The following is a 22438-nucleotide window of genomic DNA, read 5'->3' as shown; positions in this document are numbered from 1 at the left end:
CTCTTTGGTTCTAGCTGTAGAATTTGCCAATAGACTTAAGTGGTTAAAACACAGGTGCTGGGACCAAAATCCCAGGGCTGTACGCTTCCCAACAATGTGAGCTTGAGCAAATTGACTTAAGCTTTCTCTGGTGTCAGAGGTATGCCTTACTGAACAGACGAGGGTGTTCTGTTAATAAAACCTGCTTCATGGGTTATTGTAAGAAATTAAATGATTATTATTTGTAAAGTGCTTAGGGCAGTGCCTGGTACAAGGTGAGGGCTCTATCAGGCTTTGTCAAATCCAGTGAGGCTGTACATTGGGCAACAGAAGGCCAACCCCAGCAAGCCCTTTCTTGTTCCCTGATGGTGTCCCAGTTTTGGAGAGAGGTGATGTCCCTCCTTCCTTCTCAGCTTTGACCCAGATGTACCTTCTCAGGATCCCCAATGGAGATGCACAAACCAGGAGACACTGCTTCACACAATTTGGCCCCCGATCTTTTCAGTCTGTAAAGCAATTTCAGTCTATGGGAACATAATACATTTTGTTTGACTGTATTTACATTGTTGGCGTCAAAGCAAAAATTGCCCTGGATAAAGTTAAACATTCGAGGAAGACTATTCAAGGATGTTGCGATGCCACGCCACAACTCAGTCTGAAATTAGCTCCACTGAAACAAAAAACATTGAGGGTGAAAGGAAAATCCTGGGCCATGATCATATCTTTACAGTGAGAGGTAGTCTTGTGTCTTGAGGTGAGGTGCCCGCAGACGATGGGCTCTTACTCTCCCATTGGAACTGAAAGATGGTGGTGCTGTCTGCTTTAATAATTATATTTTAAGCTCCCAGGTCCATGAGAAGTATATTCCTGGGTTGTCAAACTGTCAGGGGACTTTTAAAAAAAGATTTACATATACCTTGAAGGGGTAGAAAAAGAACTTATAAATTTTATAAAGAAAATACTTCCCTTTTCTCTAGGAAAAGGGAAGTCAGGGACCAGAATCAGGAAGAAACCTATCCAGAGTTTAATCAAGCTGAGGGAAATGTTAAGGCTGTCTTGGTCATCTGTGTTTTAGAAACTGGAAGGAAATTTGATGCAAAATGTTGCTTTCACAGACTTCCTTTGGATGGTGAACAAAAGCAGTGTGGTTTCTCTATTAGACCATGATAATGGCCCAGTGTCTTCTGGTGGTGCTAGTGGTAAAGAATCTTCCTGCCAATGCAGGAGATGTGGGTTCGATCCCTGGATGGGGAAGATCCCCTGGAGTAGGCAGTGGCACCCCACTCTGAGATTCTTGCCTGAAAATTCCCATGGACAGAGGAGCCTGATGGGCTGCAGTTCATGGGGCCACAAAGAGTCGGACGCGACTGAGTGACTGAGCACGTCTTGTGCTGGAGTGTCCAACCTTAGCCCTTTCCTCTTTCAGAGGGCAGCTAACTCTCTAAGAAGGAGAAAGCCTCATTTTCCTTTCTGTGCTGAGCCCTCTGAGACCTGGTCCAACTGGTAAGGTAAAATCTCTCCCCTGGACCAGAGACTGACAGTTTGTCCTTGAATTCATCAAGGCTCCATGGTTTTGGAAAGAACAACTTAACAGAGAAAAGTCAGGGCTAGCTAATTTGGAAGTTGCCATGAACCTCAAAGGGGGTGCACTTTAAAGTGGTAGGTGGGCCCCCTCAAAGGAAGAAGACCCTTTATGGATTACTACTCCCAACCTGAGCCCCATTAGCTCATCAGCCCTCAAGTGCACAACCATTTCCTTTGGGAAATCTCCACTTCCATCCACTCCCAGTCATTCAGTCTGCAAAAACCATCTGGAACTTCAGCAAAATGGTTAGTGATGCCTCTTGGTCTTTAAACCCCACAGAGCAGCCAGGGAGGAGGGCTTCTTGTTGCATGGAGATGGGTAGTAGACCTGAAGTCTGCTGGTCAGATTCATTTTTCATGTTCTCAATCAAGGTGAGCTGCAAGCATGCTCATTCCTTTACCCCATATGTTGTGTCTGACAGTCCCACCCAATGGCCACATTCATTTTCAGGGATGACACAGTCTAAATTGATCTTGAGAAGTATTTCTCAAATTTGCAAGGTCCCTTTCTCTCCTCATGCACTTTTCCCTCTCTCTTCCTCTTCCCTTGAGACAGTGAGCCCCATTTTTGTGCAGAACAGTGTTTGTTTGTTTTTCTGCTCTACCCTGGGGTGAGCTCAGAGTGGAAAGGAGAAGATGACTGGAATATTAAAGGAGCTGCATTGCCCAGGGGCCCTTCCCAGCCTCCTGGGGACCTTTGGTGAATGATTAAGGGGTAGGAAGGGCTTCCCTGATGGCTCAGACTGTAAAGAATCCGCCTGCAATGCAGGAGACCTGGGTTCAACCCCTGGATTGGGAAGATCCCCTGGAGGAGGGCATGGCAACCCACTCCAGTATTCTTGCCTAGAGAATCCCCATGGACAGAGGAGCCTGGCGGGCTACAGTCCATGGGGTCACAAAGAGTCGGACGCGACTGAGTGACTAAACACAGCAAAGGGTGGGGAAGTTGCTGGTTCTTACCTTAGCCCATGGGATTTGGCTGTAGAAATAAACAGTTGTAGTTAAATTGTTGTATTTTAGCCTCTCAAAAAGGAACCCCTTTCAGCCTTAAAGCAGACCCTGATCAGCAGAAGACAAGGTTAAGGATCAACAGAGTTTTAAGCAAGACACAGGAGAACACTGGGTCCTCTGTTGTTCGCCACACGCGGGCCTGATTCAGGTCAAGGTGGAGCCCCCAGCAGCAGGAGTGCGCACTAACCTTTGTCCCAGGCAGTGCTTTAAAAGGACCCACCTGCTTTTCATGTTGGTTCCAAGAGGGTAGAGCATCCTTAGTGTGGCCCCAGCACAAAGAGAATCTGGGGCAGAAACAAAAAGCATTCTGGATGGTATGTAAACAGACATGGGCTCTGATCTGGAGTTTAGAAGGTGAGAAATGACTCATCTTCACAGAAAAGGCCCACAGGCTGCCGTCTGGAGCTCTAGGAAGACAGCCTTTTGAACTCAACATAAGCCACAGCTGAGTGTGTTCAAAAGGCTAACTAAACACAGAACGACCAGGTAAGAAATACATGCCATAATATGAACGGCCTCAAAGCCCAGCCCAAAGCAGCTACCTCATTTTCGGAGCCCAGTGCAACATGAAGATGTGATGTCCCTTGTTTATAAATTATTAAGAATTTCAAAACAGTGACAGCAGAGGATTAAAGCAAGCACGGGGACTCTTCTCTGCGTACAGCCTTATTTGATTGTACAGCCATCCATAGCATTGGCCCTGTGTCTCCAACAGAATTAATCCAAATATGTAGGACGCACTATCAAAATTCGTTGCTGCCTAAATCTTACCTAGCAGTCAGAGAAAGAACTTTGTCCTCTTGACAGAGCAGTGATATCAGAGGGATAAGAGGATGGGCGGTGGGCCTCCCCAGAATCCATTCTGAACAAAAATGTCTTTACTCTATAGTGGAGACTGACTCCCTGTTCCTCTTCCTTCCTTTCCTTCAGAGAAGAACTTTCCTTTTTTTGGGGGGGGGGTGTTCCCATTTTTCGTGATCTACTGGTATCTGTGTCTGGTCTGGAGTTCCCCTGATTCTGTGAAAAGGCTTCCTTTACACATGATTTCTTTCCCACCCTCCTCCTCCTTAGCAAACACACAGCTCTTTAAAAGACTCTGACTTTTTTTTTTTTTTGCAAGTTCTGTGGCTTTTATTAAATATACACTGTAATACCAAACTGTGATTACATGATGTCTGGCTTTCCCTGAATTCAAATTTAATATCCTGAAAAATGGGAAGCTTTATTGCAAGGCTGAAGTATACTAGGAGTGGGGGACTTGAGGGCGAGCGCATGTGGGTCTGTTGATTGCTTTTATTCCCCCTTCTAAGATCTCTACCTGGTCATGGTTTGGTACTTGTTAACCTCCACTTTACGTTTTAGATTGCCTTTTTTATCCTCTTGAATTATGTTCATTACACAGGGATTCTAGACATTATTTCAGAAGACAAATAATTTATAATTCTACAGCCTTAATACTCTGTTTCCACATTCTGTTATTGTCCTGGATTATATTTTTGATTGGTGCATTCATAATGGAGTTATAGGTTTCTGTCCTGGTATAGTTGAATTTTAATCCCTTCTATACTCATAAAGGTGAAACACACTTATAAACTTAAAGGAGATGAATGAACAATAAACAAGAAGTGTTAGAACTGCCTGCAAATGGAAGCAATAATCATTTAGAGACCGAGAGTCTAATAAAATGGAGCTGAAGTGATCTTAGTGGTTACTGGTCCTGTGCCTTTATTTTGCAGAAAAGGAAACTGAGGACCTGACATTAAATAACCTGCCACACAGGTCCTAGGGGGCAGTCAGGATTAAACAGGCTGTAAGTGCCTGTTTAAAAATACAGGCTGCTTTGAATCAGTTCTAATGAGGTGGATGAAACTGGAGCCTATTATACAGAGTGAAGTAAGCCAGAAGGAAAAACACCAATACAGTATACTAACGCATATATATGGAATTTAGAAAGATGATAACAATAACCCTGTGTATGAGACAGCAAAAGAGACACTGATGTATAGAACAGTCTTATGGACTCTGTGGGAGAGGGAGAGGGTGGGAAGATTTGGGAGAATGGCATTGAAACATGTAAAATATAATGTATGAAACGAGATGCCAGTCCAGGTTCAATGCATGATACTGGATGCTTGGGGCTAGTGCACTGGGACGACCCAGAGGGATGGTATGGGGAGGGAGGAGGGAGGAGGGTTCAGGATGGGGAGCACATGTATACCTGTGATGGATTCATTTTGATATTTGACAAAACTAATACAATTATGTAAAGTTTAAAAAGAAAAAAAAAGAAAAAAAAATACAGGCTGAGCAGTACTGCTTCCACACAAGTGTCTTTGGTGGAACATCAGATCTTCGAGTGTCTATCCTTCATTTGTGATTTGAGGGCGTTGGAACAGATTTGAATCCAACTTGAAACGGACACAATGACCCCTGCCTAGTCAGCCCAGGACACACATAATGAAAAATATGGTAGCAATTACAACATTCAGTGTTGAACACTGGCTCACCAGATCCTTAGGAAAGCTGAAGACTGGATCTCAAACTGGATATGTGACAGCACATTCACTGCCGGACTGATCCGTAGGCTAGTGGGCTTCTTTTAAAATTACTAACTCAGAGGAAAGTGAGAGGGTTCTAAGCACGCAAATGGACGGGCCGTCCTCTTTCAAGTGCAGTAAACCATCCCTTCGACTTTTCAGAATGCTTCTCAAGTAGAATAAGGCGCCCTCTACTGGTAGGACCTATCGTCCACGAAAAATCAGAACTTGTTAGGCTTGTGAGAAATGGGAGGGAAAAAAAATCATAGGATCAGAACAGATTCGAATTGCAAAGAAATATGAAGAAATGGCTAGTTTAAGAATCTCAACTTTTCAGACAAGAAACATGGATCTAGAAGGTTTAAAACTTTTCTCATAAAATTGTTAGCAACATTCTTCTGAGGAAATGTTCATGTAAGTGTCGAAAATCTCTTTGTTAAAATGTAAAGTTAGCTTTCTAAAAATAGAAGCCTCTTGACAAGTACTCACGAGTCAGAAAGGAATGTTGTGTGTTGTTGTGTCTGACTCTGCGACTCTTTGTACTGTGGCCCGCCAGGCTCCTCTGTCCATGGGATTTTTTCAGGCAAGAATACTGGGGTGGGTAGCCATTTCCTCCTCCAGGGGAATCTTCCCGACCTAGGGATCAAACCCGTGTCTCCTACATTGCAGGTGGATTCTTTACTGCTGAGCCATCAGGGAAGCCCCTCAAAAATGGATGCAAACCCCACTTTTGCTCAGGGAAGAGTATGGTTCTCTCACCTTCACATGAAATTCTGTACTCCATTTGCTAAACCAAGGTTTTCTAAACTGTAGTCATTCAAGTCACTGACCTGCTTTTTGCCATAGCCAAGTACTCTGTCTTAATATTTAATATTTTTCTTTCAATCACGTCATTTTTTAATTTCAGCCTCTTCCTGTGCAATAGAATCCTTGAAATTTCAAGTTTACTGTGTTGTGTGTGTGTGAAACAATGTTCTTTTTAAAAGATTTTTTGCCGTAAACCATTTTTTTATTAAAAATTATTATTAATTTTAATTTTGGCTGTGTGGGTCTTTGTTGCTGTGCGGTCTTTTCTCTAGTTCCTGTGAGCTGAGGCTGCTCTCTAGCTGCGTTGCAGGCTTCTCATCGCAGTGCTTCTCTCGCTGCAGAGCCCAGGCTCAAGGGCGCTCAGGCGTCAGTGATTGTGGCACGTGGGCTCAGTAGTTGCAGCTCCGCTCCCCAGCTCTAGGACACAGGCTCAATAGTTGTGGCACATGCGATTAATTGCTCCAAGGCACGTGGGATCTTCCTGGATCAGGGATCGAACTCAGGCCTCCTGCATTGGCAGGCAGGTTCTTTACCACTGAGCCACCAGGGAAGCCCAACGATGTTCTTTTTGTGTGCCAATTAAATTCATCTCATTTAATTATCTCATATATAAAGTGCTTTACAAAACACTGAGGTAGATATATTTCATTTAAATGGTGTAAATATAGTGGCCATAATTTCATTTTTCCATTCACGGCAAGTTGTTTATTGCTTTTCTTCACCTGGTCTCTCCCTCCTGCCCTACTCCCTGTCTTGAAGTCTTCCTTCATCCCCTTTCCATTCTTTCGGTCTTTTGGTTCAGTATTCACATTTCCTTTTCCCCAGTGAGGTGAAGAAAGCTTTCTCTCCCTATGGCCCACTGGGGACTGTGCCTCATTTGATATCGAACTCCAGGAAACCATATTGAAACAAACTGGGATTTGACAGAATGAATAAAAAGACCTTTGTATTCTTGTCTTTTTCTAGGAATTGAGGCTTGAGGAATATTGAAAAGTGATGTTATTTCTATTTCATCCTTATAGTCAGCCTCCTCTGAGGAAATGGCACATAAACACAGAAAGTCCAGTGTATAAAAACACATTTAATAAATGATTCCTTGAAGAATATACTGGAGAGTCTGTTTTTGTTCAGGCCCTGTGAAAGCTGTAATACCTATAGGGGAGAATGGAGATGAGAAAAAGTTTGATCTTCATGAAATCTTTTCCTTTATTAAACATTCCTGTGGAATTAATCCAAGCTTTGTTTCTTCCAGAATAAAGGGCTTCATTATGCATTTACTGCTGGATGAATATACTCAGTTGCCAGTTGGTTATAACTTGGTGCCAGGATGAACCCCTATTATTTACAGTAGATTATCTGTATTGAAGCTGATTTGAAAAGGATCAGTTTTGAAATCTCTTGTCATTATCATCTATTTTCTTTGTTGAACCTATTGTATCATCTCTGTTGACCCTTAATGAAAAGTGAATGAATAACCTTTTGACAGAAATATTTATATTTTTAAGCTCAGAAAGAGTTGTTCCAAATTCAAGCTGTTTTATAATAAGAAGTGCAGAGAAAACTCTTCTCCCAAAGGAAAGCGTGTCGTGACTGAATTTTCCTTTTAGTAATACTTACATAGTAGTTTCAGAATCATATGGAAAATTTTTACAAAATAACCTATGATAAGCCCAAACATAAATTGAAACTAAAGTTACGGCAATATGATTCTATATACTTTCTTATTCGAGGGGAAATTTAAGCATCTTCAATCCTAACAACAATTGATTTTAAAAACACTAGTGCAAGACTCCAGGACCCCTGCAAGGAGTGGGTGCTCTGCATGTACCACGGCTCCCTGAAGAGATTCTTTCTGATGGCAAACAGATGCAGACCCCATAGAGAGGCAGATTTCCGCTGTAGCCATCACAGGGATATACTGCGCCTTTGAAATGACATCAGCCAGGAAATCAGTGACTGGAGTTTCAGGTTTCATAGAAGGATTTTACTTTGCTTTTTGTAGGCCCAAAGATGGCAGAAGGAGGCAATAAATTCTGGCTTAGAACCTCTCCCAGTAGATGTTTAAAGAGATTATATTAGTAAATCAACTGTCCCAATCCCCCTATGTGATATGGACCATCCGGTTTGGGTTTGAATTTCTTTTGTCTTTCTTGTAGAGAACTGATATAAGCCAACAATTCAGAATAAGTTGGACAGAAAGGTGGAATACAGTACTGGGAGGATTATCAAGAACTAAAGTAATTATTTTTTATGAAGTTTTTCCTGTAACTAGATTTATGACTGGAAAGGGCCAAAGCTGAAATCGTGCAGTAAGTAGATTAGCGTTTCTCACTGGAGAAAAGATAAGGTTGCCTCACTTTAACGCGTGGGTTTACTGTTTATGAGTAAATACTGCTGTTGTTTCCATTTTCATCTTTACTCTTCTATTATAACTGTGCTTTTACTGAAACACTCTTACATAAACATGGAGGAAATTCTAAAATTGAGGAATATATTTTCCACATGAGTCACTATACACATTGATGTTTATCTTGTGGTTCTGCCAAGAAACAGTGAGCAAGGCTTAGACTTACAGCAGTTCATTTGGATAAAACAATTCTCATTTACTTCTACATAAGTGAACACTCACCCAAGAATACAAAGGCACACCAAATCTTATGAATAGCCACTGCAATTTCAAATGACTGGATGAGCAGTTAATACGAATGAAGTCAAGGTTGCAGGCAATGTCTTTACAAAGGCCAGCTGAATCACTGGTGCCTAAGGAATGGTGCTGATCTCAAGGACGACTGGATGACTCATGTGTTGGGAATACGGATAAAAATTCATCACCTCCTTGACAACGCTCAAAATGTATGACCTAAATATGGTGAATGTGGTCTGGATGCTTTTAGACACAAGTAACAGAGAAATCTGGCTCAAATAAATTTAATCAGCTATACTTTCCATTGTATAGGAGACCCAGAAGTAAGTCAGGCTCTAGAACAGCCGTTACAGTGGCTCAAAGATATCATCAAAGACTCGAGTTCTTTCTTTCTCTTTGATATCTCAAAGTCACCTTCACGCTTTAGATTGGTTTCTGTGATGGTCACACAATGGTGGCAGCAGATTCAGATATATAACACAGAGAAAGAGACAGTCCTTCTTACATCCTTTTTTTTTTAAGAGATGATAAAACTTTCTCAGCAGCCCTTCCCATGCCTTGGAAAATATTGGTTCACACGGGTTTTTCTAACTCAATCACGAAAAGGGGGATTTCAACAATGGGCTTAGATGAATGGTTCTCAACTACATTTTGAAAGTTGAGAAAAATACTGATACCTGGGTTCTATCCTCAGAGATCCTAAGATGCAGTGTGGGGTACTGAGAGTTTTAAAAGCTCTGTGGGTGATTCTAATTTGTAGATAAGCATTTGAGAATCATAAATTTAGACCAGATTTCCAGAAGTGGGGGTAGAATAGGAGTAGGGAATGCATACTGAATTATAAACCACTATAGTCATTAAATACTGTTGCATTTGCAATGTAAATTTTAAAAGGTGAATGTTAATCTATAAATACACACATGAGATTTGCGTCAAGTTTGGAGGAATTCATATTTATAACAAGACCAGATGAATGTGGTCCATACTAGGAGAACAAATTAGATGCATCCAAAGCCAACAGAGGCAGAAGATATTAAGAAGAGGTGGCAGGAATACACAGAAGAACTGTACAAAAAAGATCTTCACGACCCAGATAATCATGATGGTGTGATCACTCACCTAGAGCCAGACATCCCGGAATGTGAAGTCAAGTGGGCCTTAGAAAGCATCACTATGAACAAAGCTAGTGGAGGTGAAGGAATTCCAGTTGAGCTATTTCAAATTCTGGAAGATGATTCTGTGAAAGTGCTGCACTCAATATGCCAGCAAATTTGGAAAACTCAGCAGTGGCCACAGGACTGGAAAACGTCAGTTTTCATTCCAATCCCAAAGAAAGGCAATGCCAAAGAATGCTCAAACTACTGCACAATTGCACTCACATCACACACTAGTAAAGTAATGCTCAACATTCTCCAAGCCAGGCTTCAGCAATATGTAAAACGTGAACTTCCAGATGTTCAAGCTGGTTTTAGAAAAGGCAGAGGGACCAGAGACCAAATTGCCAACATCCGCTGGATCATGGAAAAAGGAAGAGAATTCCAGAAAAACATCTATTTCTGCTTTATTGACTATGCCAAAGCCTTTGACTGTGTGGATCACAATAAACTGTGGAAAATTCTGAAGGAGATGGGAATACCAGACCACCTGATCTGCCTCTTGAGAAACCTATATGCAGGTCAGGAAGCAACAGTTAGAACTGGACATGGAACAACAGACTGGTTCCAAATAGGAAAAGGAGTATGTCAAGGCTGTATATTGTCACCCTGCTTATTTAACTTATATGCAGAGTACATCATGAGAAACGCTGGGCTGGAAGAAGCACAAGCTGGAATCAAGATTGCCAGGAGAAATATCAATAACGTCAGATATGCAGATGACACCACCCTTATGGCAGAAAGTGAAGAAGAACTAAAGAGCCTCTTGATGAAAGTGAAAGAGGAGAGTGAAAAAGTTGGCTTAAAGCTCAACATTCAGAAAACGAAGATCATGGCATCCAGTCTCACCACTTCATGGGAAATAGATGGGGAAACAGTGGAAATAGTGGCTGACTTTATTTTTTGGGGCTCCAAAATCACTGCAGATGGTGATTGCAGCCATGAAATTAAAAAATGCTTACTCCTTGGAAGAAAAGTTATGACCAACCTAGACAGCATATTAAAAAGCAGAGACATTACTTACAAAGGTCCATCTAGTCAAGGCTATGGTTTTTCCAGTGGTCATGTATGGATGTGAGAGTTGGACTGTAAAGAAAGCTGCTGCTGCTGCTGCTGCTGCTGCTAAGTCGCGTCAGTCGTGTCCGACTCCGTTCAACCCCATAGACGGCAGCCCAACAGGCTCCCCCGTCCCTGGGATTCTCCAAGCAAGAATACCGGAGTGGGTTGCCATTTCCTTCTCCAATGCGTGAAAGTGAAAAGTGAAAATGAAGTTGCTCAGTCGTGTCCAACTCTTAGCGACCCCATGGACTGCAGCCTACCAGGCTCCTTTGTCCATGGGATTCTCCAGGCGAGAGTGCTGGAGTGGGGTGCCATCGCCTTCTCTGACAGAAAGCTGAGTGCTGAAGAATTGATGCTTTTGAACTGTGGTGTTGAAGAAGACTCTTGAGAGTCCTTTGGACTGCAAGGAGATCCAACCAGTTCATCCTAGAGGAGACCAATCCTGGGTGTTCATTGGAAGGACTGATGTTGAAGCTGAAACTCCAGTACTTTGGCCACCTGATGGGAAGAGCTGACTCATTTGAAAAGACCCTGATGCTGGGAAAGATTTCGGGCAAGAGGAGAAGGGGACGACAGAGGAGATGGTTGGATGGCATCACTGACTCAATGGACATGAGTTTGAGTCAACTCCAGGAGTTGGTGATGGACAGGGAGGCATGGTGTGTTTATGGCGTCACAAAGAGTCGGAATCAACTGAGCGACTGAACTGAACTCAACTAAAAGGCAATTAAAACCATTTATAAGATATTATAAATATTAAATATCATATTAAATAATCAGCAACAAGGGAAGTAGTAAAAGTCATGGCTCTGGAAAAAGGAATGCTTAACATTGATAGAGTCAGAATAATTTTGGGGAAAAAAAGTACCTAAGAAGTGGAATGAGGTTGAGTGGAAAGAGCACAGGAGTTGAGCCCGAAGCTCTGTATTCTGATCCTGTTATGGCCTCTTATTTGTTCTTGGACAAGTCCTAGTAATATCCGTGAGCCTCGGATATTTTAGTTTTGATCTGCATTTCCATAATAATTAATGATGTTGAGCATTTTTTCATGTGCCTCCTGGCCATCTGTATGTTGTCTTCTTTGGAGAAATGTCTACTTATTTCTTCTGCCCATGTTTTGATTGGGCTGTTTGGTTTTTTGTTGTTGAGTTGTATGAGCTGTTTGCATATTTTGGAAATTAAGCCCTTATAGGTCCCATCATTTGCAAATACTTTCTCCCATTTCATTGGTTATCTTTTCATTTGTTTATGGTTTCCTTTACTATAGAAACACATCTAACTTTGATTAGTTCCCATTTGTTCCTGTTATGATTTGATTCTTGAAACTTTAAAAAAAAATTTACTTGTGTACACGGGGTCTTAGTTGCAGCATGCAGATCTTTTTTAGTCGCAGTGTGCAGAATCCTTAGTTGCAGCATGCAAACTCATAGTTGCGGCCTGTGGGATCTAGTTCCCTGACCAGGGATCAAACCTGGGCCCCCTGCATTGGGGGCTTGGTGTCTTAGCCACTGGACCACCAGGAAGTCCCACTTCCTGGAGCTTTGACTTTATCATATTAGGATGTAACCATCTCTTGTGATATATATATTGTATTTCTTGACTTAAAGATGAATTTAAATGTCTTAAATTTAAATGAATTTAAATACTTCTCCAAAGTATATATTCTCCTTTCTGGTATATGAACTACATAAATTGTAGGAGATGACTTTGGCAAATTTGGAATAACTGAGACCAAGAGGTTGAGTCTTCACAGAATAGGCTCTTACCATGTATAGCAGAGACAGAAATACTAACCAGCCAGTAATTTCCTGGAAAGTCTTGACAAGATCTTTAAGAGTCTTTGGATGCTCTGTGGACAGTTTTCAGAGCAGTTGCCATGAGCGCTGGTGAACCCTTTTGTCATATGTCATTTATCTGAGGCATTTGCCTCTTGTACTAAAATAACTGGAAATAAAATAACAGCAACAAATGCTTGCTCACACAGCTTACTTGGGTCCTGATAGCACAGTGCAGCTTTAGCCATTTTGTAGTTTTTGAACTGAGGTACCCAGTCATTGATAAATGATGATTAATTTCACAAATATGTGCAAATTGCACTTTTGAGCAAGGACTTGGACTTAGTGTACATGTTCAACTGATAAGATTCACAGTCAAGTTATTGACTGACCCTACTTTAACAAATGTTCATTTTTCATACTAGAAATATGCATAGAACTCTATTTTCTAATAGTTTTTCCCTATGAAGGCAATTCATTTTCTAATACGTACAGATTTTGCTGTAGACAAGAGTTCAGTATGTGATAGATCAAACCTGGCCCAAATCCAAGGGAGTTGATTTAAACACCCAAAAGAACCTCAATTAATAGGGGGATTCAAGTACAAAGTAATCACCTCAAACTACCCCATACAGTCTCCAGCCAAGATAATATTTTAAAAAAGACATTATACCTAATATAAAGCAAAATGTTTAAAAAGACCACACTATACCTATAACTAATGAATTAATTACCTTATGGCTAATCCCCAGCTCTGTTTTCAGTATAAAATGATTATGATACAGAAAAGCAAGTATGCTCTAGACTTAAGAGTAAAATTAATCCCCAGTGTTGTGGAACATTTTAAGTAGTAACAGTATTATACATCTTCATAAGTCACTGTTGTTCTATTGAGATCAAAGAAAGTTTTTAAAAAAAAGTATAGGAGTTCCTGCAAGTATTGTATACAAAGCTCACCGTATTCTACAAATTCTACAGAGCCCGTGCTTTTAGTGATTCCTTTTAAAATTTTCCTCTGGCTTTACTAATTTAAGAATCACTTTTTATTGATATGTTATTTCAATTTGCAAAAATGCATGGTTAAATTGTTCTAAAGTCATCTTGATAATCATAGTGCTAGCTTACCTGACGCATTGCTAAAACGTTGGTATGCATGTTTAATACCTGCTTATGGTTTCAACCACCAGCTGTCAGGAAATTACTCCCTTTTATAATTGACAAAAGGCAAAAAATAAAGGATAAAAAAGAAAAAGAAAAGAGGGTGTGTGGTAAGGGAGAGATATTTTTCATTTCTTGTCTTGTGATACATTTTATAGCAATAAACACTGCTACCTCCTAAATAGAGCCTTTGAAGGCAAAAAAAGAAGCCGCTCCAAAAGAAAGCTTTATAAACTGGAAATTCTCTTCCTGTTCTTTGTGGCTTTGTCCTTTTGAAAGTCTGCATGACCTCTCCTCGTATTAAAACAAGGGTGTGAGGACTGATGACTCGACTGAGTGAGTGAGTTACAGAAGTAGCTCTGGCATCTGTTACTTCCACTCTGTTATCCATTACTGCTGTTCTGTTAATGGCAGCAGACACTTGATTAACTACCGAGATTTGGACATGAAGGGGATCCAAGGTGGGCTGTAAAGTAAATCACAAAGCTAAAGCTCTGTTTCATCTTCACCTCAGTGTTCCTTTCTTTACAAATTTCTGGCAGACTGGCAGCTGGAGGCCTCACTTCAGGGAAATGAGAGACTATTTCAAGAATAACTGATTTTAAAAATACATACTATAATAACTTGTTAATAAAACTCCAGAAATATATATAATTTTTGGTATATCCTCTTAGAGAATAATTAAAAGCACATATCCCCTTCTCCAATAAATACACATCAGTAGATAAACTTAGAGAGATTGAGAAGTAATTTATAAATATTTACAAAATTCTTAATTTATGCACAACCATAGCAGAGAGCGAGGATTGCTTTATAATACATTTTCATAGCTAGAGCTATAACTAAATCTCCCAAGTGAAAAAAAGACAAAAATCCAAATTTCTTAGTAGGTGTCAGAATGTTAATGCATCCAATGAGATAACAACAACAGTTACCTGAGGCGTTAATGTTTACTGTCGTAAGTAAAAATACCAAAAAACACTTGTTAATACACATAAATATTGTGTTTCCTGAGTGACTTATTAATATATATTCATGCCATAAAAAGAGGCAGCTTTCTTCTGTACGACTTACATAGAAGCAGATGTTGTAGCTGGAATTAACTGTGAAGAGTTACTTCAAATGACTGGGGCCTCAGTGGGTGAGTGAATTTCTTAAGACCTAAAACTTGACTGGGGAAAGTCTGAAACTCAATACCTTCGTCGTTTCATTATCAATTCAGTGCTCATTTCCTCCTACCTTGAACTCATTAGAGTCTCCACTCTTGATATTTGTTAGTATTCACAAGGAGGCACAATCGATTCTAAAAAATAAAAAATGGAATGTGAAGGGAAAGTTTGATTATGAAACTTAAGACCAATCAAGCAATCAAATTATGGAAGAAAAATGAAGTCATGAACCAAACTTCATACCTGAAAAAAAACAGTTCTTATTCATTTAGGACTTATACTTCTCAAAGAACTTAGCCCAGGGTCCAAACTCAACATTGCTGAGATCCACAAAGTTGAAGGACTTAAAAAATAGAGTGAAGGCATTAAGTTTTAATAAGAATTGGTCTTACTGGACAGCACAGTCTATCCTGAGATACCACAATAAACCTATATTTATTTGCTGATTAAGAAATGGTCCAGGGACTTCGCTGGTGGTCTAGTGGTTAAGATTTTGCACTTCCACTGCGAGGGGCTTCGGTTGGATCCCGGGCGTGGGGGAACTAAGGTCCTGCATGCCACATTGCACTGCCAAAAGAAACGGTCCAGCCATGGACCATTATATACCGGTCACCAGAGTAATGCAAACACACCCACTCCTAACAGTTCTTTGGCTCATGCCACAGCCTTTTCTATAGCCTAAAGTAGAACAGAAATTGCTCTTTATGGTTACTTGCTTATATAAAGATGTCACTCTAGCAACTGTTGCTTGAGGCCAGTATCTGGTGACTATTACTGGCAGAGAGAATGCAAAAGTGATTTAGCTTATACTGCATGTTCCCTTTTTTAAAAAAGCTAATTTTGTTGCGCTGGGTCTTCATTGTTGCATGCAGGCTTTTTCTAGTTGCAGTGAGCAGGGGCTACTCTCCAGCTGTGGTGTGTGGGCTTCTCATTATGGTGGCTTCTCTTGTTGCAGAGGATGGCTCTAGGCACACGGGCTTCAATAGTTGTGGCACACAGGCTCAGTAGCTGGGAAGTGAGGGCCCTAGGGTGCTCAGGCTCAGTGCTTGTGGCGCTTGGGCTCAGTAGTTGCAGCATGTGGGCTCTAGAGCACAGGTTCAATAGCTGTGGTACACAGGCTTAGTTGCTCCACAGCATGTGGAAGCTTCCTGAACCAAGGATTGAACCCATATCCTCTGCATTGGCAGGTGGATTCCTATCCACTGTAAAACCAGGGAAGTCCTCCCTACTCTTAATAAGATGGAAAAGTCCATCAGATAATATTTGTTATTGTAATTCTAAGTGTACAAAGTTCAAATATAACAACTGCAAAGTTGTTGGGAAAAATTGAAGGCAGGAGAAGAAGGGAACAACAAAGGAAGAGATGGTTGATGGAATCACCGACTCAATGCACTTGAGTCTGAGCAAGCTCTGGGAGTTGGGGAAGGACAGGGAAGCCTGGCCTGCTGCAGTCCATGGGGTTGCAGAGTTGGACATGACTGAGTGAACAACAAAAAAGTTGTCAAGGAGAAATATAGACTTAAAAAATTTGTGAAGTGGGGCTAATGAAGAATTAAATAGAAGCCATTGTCAGGCATTACTACATAATCCAACCTATAATCTCCTGTTGTTGTTGTTCAGTTGCTCAGTCATGTCCTGCTCTTTCTGACCCCATGGACTGCAGCACGCTATGTTTCCCTGTCCTTCACCAGCTCCCTGAGCCTGCTCAAATTCATGTCCATGGAGTTGGTGATGCCATCCAACCATCTCGTCCTGTCTTTCCTTCTCCTGCCTTCAATCTTTCCCAACAACTTTGTAGCTGTTATATTTGAACTTTGTCCACTTAGAATTACAGATGTGAATGATTCTTACTAGTATGTTCAGTTCAGTTCAGTCACTCAGTCATATCCGACTCTTTGGGACCCCATGGACTGCAGCACATCAGGCTTCCCTGTCCTTCACCAACTCCCGGAGTTTGCTCAAACTCATGTCCATTGGGTTCGTGATGCCATCCAACCATCTCATCCCCTGTCATCCCCGTCTCCTCCTGCCTTCAATCATTTCCAGCATCAGGGTCTTTTCCAATGAGTCAGGTGGCCAAAGTATTGGAGTTTCAGCTTCAGCATCAGTCCTTCCAGTGAATATTTAGGAATTATTTCCTTTAGGATTGACTGGTTTGATCTCCTTAAAGTTCAAGGGACTCTTAAGAGCCTTCTCCAACACCACAGTTTAACAGTATCAACTATTCAGCACTCAGCCTTCTTTATGGTCCAACTCTCACATATATACATGACTACTGGAAAAACCATAGCTTTGACTATATGGACCTTTTGTTGACAAAGTAATGTCCCTGCTCTTTGATACGACGTTCAGGTTTGTTATAGCTTTTCTTCCAACGAGCAAGCGTCTTTTAATTTCATGGCTGCAGTCACCACCTGCAGTGATTTTTGGAGCCCAAGAAAATATAGTCTGTCATTGTTTCCATTGTTTCCCCATCTATTTGCCATGAAGTGATGGGACCAGATGCCATGATCTTAGTATTTGAATGTTGAGTTTCAAGCCAGCTTTTTCACTCTCCTCTTTCACCTTTATCAAGAGGCTCTTTAGTTCCTCTTCACTTTCTGCCATAAGTGTGGTGTCATCTGCATATCTGAGGTTATTGATATTTCTCCTGGCAATCTTGATTCCAGCTTGTGCTTCATCCAGTCCATCATTTCCCATGATGTACTCTGCCTATAAGTTAAATAAGCAAGGTGACAATATACAGCCTTGACGTACTCCTTTTCCAATTTTGAACCAGTCCATTGTCCCATGTCCGGATCTATCTGTTGCTTCTTGACCTGCATACAGGTTTCTCAGGAGGCAGGTAAGGTGGTCTGGTATTCCTATCTCTTTAAGAATTTTCCACTGGGGAGCCGTAATCTCTTGAATCAAAGCTTCTAACTATCTGGATTCATATGTGACTGTATTATTTCCAATATTCACATTCTTCTTTCAGGAGTAGTTCAGTAACAGCAGGTATGCACATCGTTTGTCCAAGTTAACATGCAACAGGAAAACTGAAACTGCAAAACACGTTCTTAACATGCTCCAGAAGCTTATTTGGAACTAGTAGGTTTGGAAAGGAGTCACTTCCTTGAGCAAGGAGACTGCATGCTATCTATACTTCGTAAGGAAATGGAAAATTTTCTACAGTGTACAACATATAAACTCATTTAATAATCCCTTCAGAATTTCCTTCCAAATATGGGGCCATAACCATCAGCTGGATAAATGGTACTAGCTCATATAACAGACCAAATATGACATAATTTCAAGCCCATGCAGAATTCACAATGAGCCAAATTCTTAGACAGATATAGAATCTCAATACCCAGAGATGTCATGCTACACAATTATTCTCAGCATGTTTCATCTGGGTATCATTAGTTTTTTTCCTCCCTGAAAATTAAAAAAAAAAAATTATTATAGTAGGAATTCCTACCATTCATTGAGAGCTATTAGGTTGAATCATGGGAACTGCTGTTTTTGTAGGTTGAAAACTTTTAAAAGCAGCAATGATTCAACCTAACGTTGTTGACTTTTTCTAAACCAGGTTAAGTGGCCACGCCAGTCACTTTTATAAAGAACAAAGGTATAAAGGGTGGAGGAAACAAATAATAAAGCTCTTGTAGCTTGTAGAAAATTAAATGTCATAAGGTTTCAGAATCCATTGATAACATTTTATGGTATGAGTAGAAGACTTTGATGGGGTGATTGGAATAGAGTATTTTTTTTTTTTTGTAGAATATTTTTCTTTTTCCAAGAGGTTACAACATAAAAACAAAGTCCAGTATTAATGTGTCCTAAGTAGAAACAAGAATTAAAAACCAAGTTTTAAGGGTATCTTAGAACTTTATTAATAAGTGTTATTAATCAGTTAAAGAAAGGAGTAACATCATATATTCAAATTATTAACAAATGGACAAAAGAAAACCATGAAAATTTATCAGTCGTTTATTGTCTCCACACCACAGCACCATAGTTTTGATATGGTATAATTTCCTACTAAATCTTGCAGGTTAAAAAAAAAATTGGAATATAAAGAATTTTTGTTAAAGAAAGCATTACAATTGTATTGGAAAATTCTGTCAAGACATACTAAAATCTATGCAAAACATATGCATTACAAATTAATGTTACTCAAAGATAAATTGTTGGAGTATAACATGAAATCAATCTCCAGATGTCCTACACATCAACTGAGTTCTGGACTTGACAGTGCTTGGTCCCTGGAGGATATAATCTTCTTGTGCAGGATTTTTTCAGCGTATAGCAAAACACAAAAGATACAAAGGAGAGATGTAGGCATTACAAATACTATTAGACACATTTCCTCATTCACTTTTGCATTTTTCATAAATCTTTCTAGGGTTCAAGTTCTTTTTATTATACTCCTTTTGTGATGTTTCTCAAAAGATACATCTAAATTATTTTCATTATAATTGTCAAGTGTACAAATTTCAATGTATAACAAATGTGAAAACGCCAAAGGACAAAGATAAGAGAGTTGCAAATATATAAAGTTATCAGAGCCATTTTGATAAAAGCCATCATTAGACATTACTACATATTCCAGTCTATAATCTCATAAATCAAAGCTTTCAACTCTCTGGATTCGTATGTGACTGTATTCTTTCCAGTATGCATTCTTTCTTCTTCCAGGGGTTGCTCAATAACAGCAGGTATGTTCCTCCCATAGAGTTCGCAGTGTTCAAGAAACTGAACACATTCTTGAATGACACTGTCACGAAGTACAATCATGTGTTTTGACATGTTTTCTAATAATGACAGGAAGCATCTTTTGGCATAATACCACGTATCAGTTCCTAGTTTTTTATTATAAGGTTCCAAGCTTTTGATAACCCGGGAAATACCGAAGTCATAATTTCCTTTGGCACAATAAAGCGTCCCTATCACCAAATTCACAATGCAGAAATGGTAGATTTTCTTATCTGGGTCATCATAGGAGAGCTGCTCTTCCTCTTTTTCAATCTTCCTCATCAACTCCTCAGCTTCTTCATTTTGACTTGTCATAATATACGAAACACACAGGTTGGCCAGCACAATAGCACTGACTTTCAGGATGTTGTCATAATGCTTCTTGACTATGGGCTCATAAAAACCTATGGCTTCTTTGTATTTGTTTTCCTGCATGAACAGAACATGAGCCACATTCAGCTTCCACACATCATGGTCGTTACAAAATTCCACAGATTTACGGAAGATCTTTTCTACCATTGGGTAATTTTCAAGGTTCCAGTAGATTTTGGCCTGGGCCATCAACACAGGAATGTACTTCTCAAGGGTGTCGTCATATTCATTCTCTGCCTTTTTGATAGCTTCATCATCTTTATTGTGTCTTGCTTCCTGCACTTGTTTGGTCAGTCTCCTGAGCTGTTCAGTCAGCATCCCTGCTAGGCCATCAAGCTTAACGAAAGCCTCTTCAGGAGCTGTCTGGCAAGTGATCATGGCATCCAAGAAATCATAGAGATAAGGTGTGAGGAACTTGTAAGTCAAATGGGCATTCTCTGCCAGGACGTCTGCTGCCAGGTCAAAATACTCATATTTACAATAGAGCAGCAACAGGTTGCCAAAGGTCTCTGGGGGAAAGGGGATCTGCTGGAGCAAAAACTGTAGTTTTTCAAACCCTTCTGTGGGCCTGGCATCCATGTTCATTAGTGCCTGATTGTGCAGGGTCACGGGGTCTAACTCCTCCTCTGCTCTTGGTGGCATGTCAGTGAGTGTTTCCTGGGCCGCCTCATAGTTTCTCAGTTGGTATTCTATGGCAGCCTTGAGGTTGAAGGCTTCCACTAGAGCAGTCTGGTGAAGGACTAAGGTGTTGCCAACACTTCGAACATCAATGCCCTCAGTAGTCATGCCCACACCCAGCTCCGGGTGCTGGCGGATACCATGTTCAATAATCTCCACGATATGCTTTAGGGCGGATGCATACTGTCGACTGCTGAAATAGGCCAAAGCCAGGTTGTAGGAAAGATCAGGCCGGTAGCCCGAAGCCTGCAGGGCCGCAGAGAACTTGGAACACGCGGCTTCATAATGTCCCTCCTTGTAGAGCAAACAACCCAGATTGACCTGGCCATCCAGCTCGTTCTCGCCCCGGCTGTCTTCTCCTCCTTCACTCAGTAGCTGCTCCACCAGGCTCCTGGCCCCGGGCAGGTCGCCCTCGCTGTACTTGATCGCGGCTTGGAGACGGAGGACCCGGTTGTGGTAGGTGGGGTTGTCCAGGAGGAGGAAGGACACGCGGGTGGCCTCTGGGTAGAGGCAGGCCTTGTACAGGGCCTGGGCCTGGTACAGGCGGTACTGCTCCAGCTCCGGGTGCAGTTGGCGCAGCTGCTCATAGCACTCGGCAGCCAGCGCGAACTCCTGTAGGCGGTAGTAGCAATAGCCCAGCAGCGACAGCCCGGCGCGACTTCTCGGGCTCCGCTGGAGCTCTCCGCCCAGCAGCTGCACGGCTTCGGCATACCGGGCATCCCGGATGAGTCGGTAGACAACCGCGGTGAACTCCCCGTCGGGGATGGGCTCACCGCCCAGCCCCGCCATAACTGCCTCCGCGGCTGTGCATCCCAGTTACCAAGGCAACATGCCAACCGGAAACGGAAAACTCTTTTGTCCGGATATTACTTGGCAACGGGAAAACTGCGGAAGGAATATAAAAGAATCACTGAAGTGAATTTTTAAATTACTGTGTTAGTCCTCGAGAACTCCGGGCTGCGGAGGTCGTGAGTCAGGGAAGATAGACGAAAGGCCTCGGGGCAGTTCCGAAACGGAAACTCTACTTCCCGGCAGGCACTGGTCCGATCGCGCAGGCGTCTGGACGTGCAGCGCTGCATGCTGGGAGGCGTAGTCTCTGAAGGACGGACCCTCTTGCCTTCCATTAGTGTTGTTGATTAAAATTGCTGGCCGCCTTTTGTGTCACCTGTCTCTGGCTCGGGGAAGAAAGGTTTGCGATCTGAAGCCCCTTACGTTTTTAGCCTCATACACTTTGCAATATATACTCACGGTGTCGGTTAGTTTTTATAATTTAATGAGAAGGAAAACGTGGACTATCTCTTCGGAATTCTTTTGGAATTAGAGTAGCTTCTCTTTTTAAGCTGCCTTGGCACACTTTCTAAGTAATATGCAGTAGATAATGATAATTCTTATTTTTGTCGTTTCCGCAAGTTAACGATGGGGAATGGTTTTGTGAATATTATCTGGTACTGGAAGACGTTTAATTTTAGATCCAGGTGTTCCCTCCGCCCTCCACAAAGAACAGTTATTATTGAGTAGATGTTAGTGTTTAATCTTGGCCATATCTATTGGTCTGGCTCCCCAGCTTTCACTACGTGTAAGAAACCAATCTTCCTCAATCCCCCTACATCTCCATTGATCATCCATGATGTACATTGGCCTATCTAATACCAAAGTAAACAAGTGTACAAATAAAATCACATCTTTCCTGTATACTTAAAGAGTCAATCAAGTCCTTTTGCTGCCCATAACATCTTTTCTGTGCATAAATTCCAGTGCCACCACTAACCAT

At 41.3% G+C, this 22438-nt stretch overlaps 1 protein-coding gene across 1 annotated transcript; it reads right to left on the bottom strand.

Moving 5' to 3' along the window:
- Positions 1–18834: 18834 nt before the first annotated feature.
- LOC109566118 (intraflagellar transport protein 70A) lies at positions 18835–21690 on the bottom strand. Its single transcript, XM_019970237.2, has one exon. It carries the CDS (start codon positions 21454–21456, stop codon positions 19462–19464), a length of 1995 nt encoding a protein of 664 aa, XP_019825796.2. The 5' UTR covers positions 21457–21690; the 3' UTR covers positions 18835–19461.
- Between the last annotated feature and the right edge of the window lie 748 nt (positions 21691–22438).

The sequence above is a fragment of the Bos indicus genome, chromosome 2 (genome assembly GCF_029378745.1).
Source record: "Bos indicus isolate NIAB-ARS_2022 breed Sahiwal x Tharparkar chromosome 2, NIAB-ARS_B.indTharparkar_mat_pri_1.0, whole genome shotgun sequence".
Lineage (NCBI taxonomy): Eukaryota > Metazoa > Chordata > Mammalia > Artiodactyla > Bovidae > Bos > Bos indicus.
Note: the sequence above shows the minus strand (reverse complement) of the source record. Positions and strands in the feature narration are given on the sequence as shown.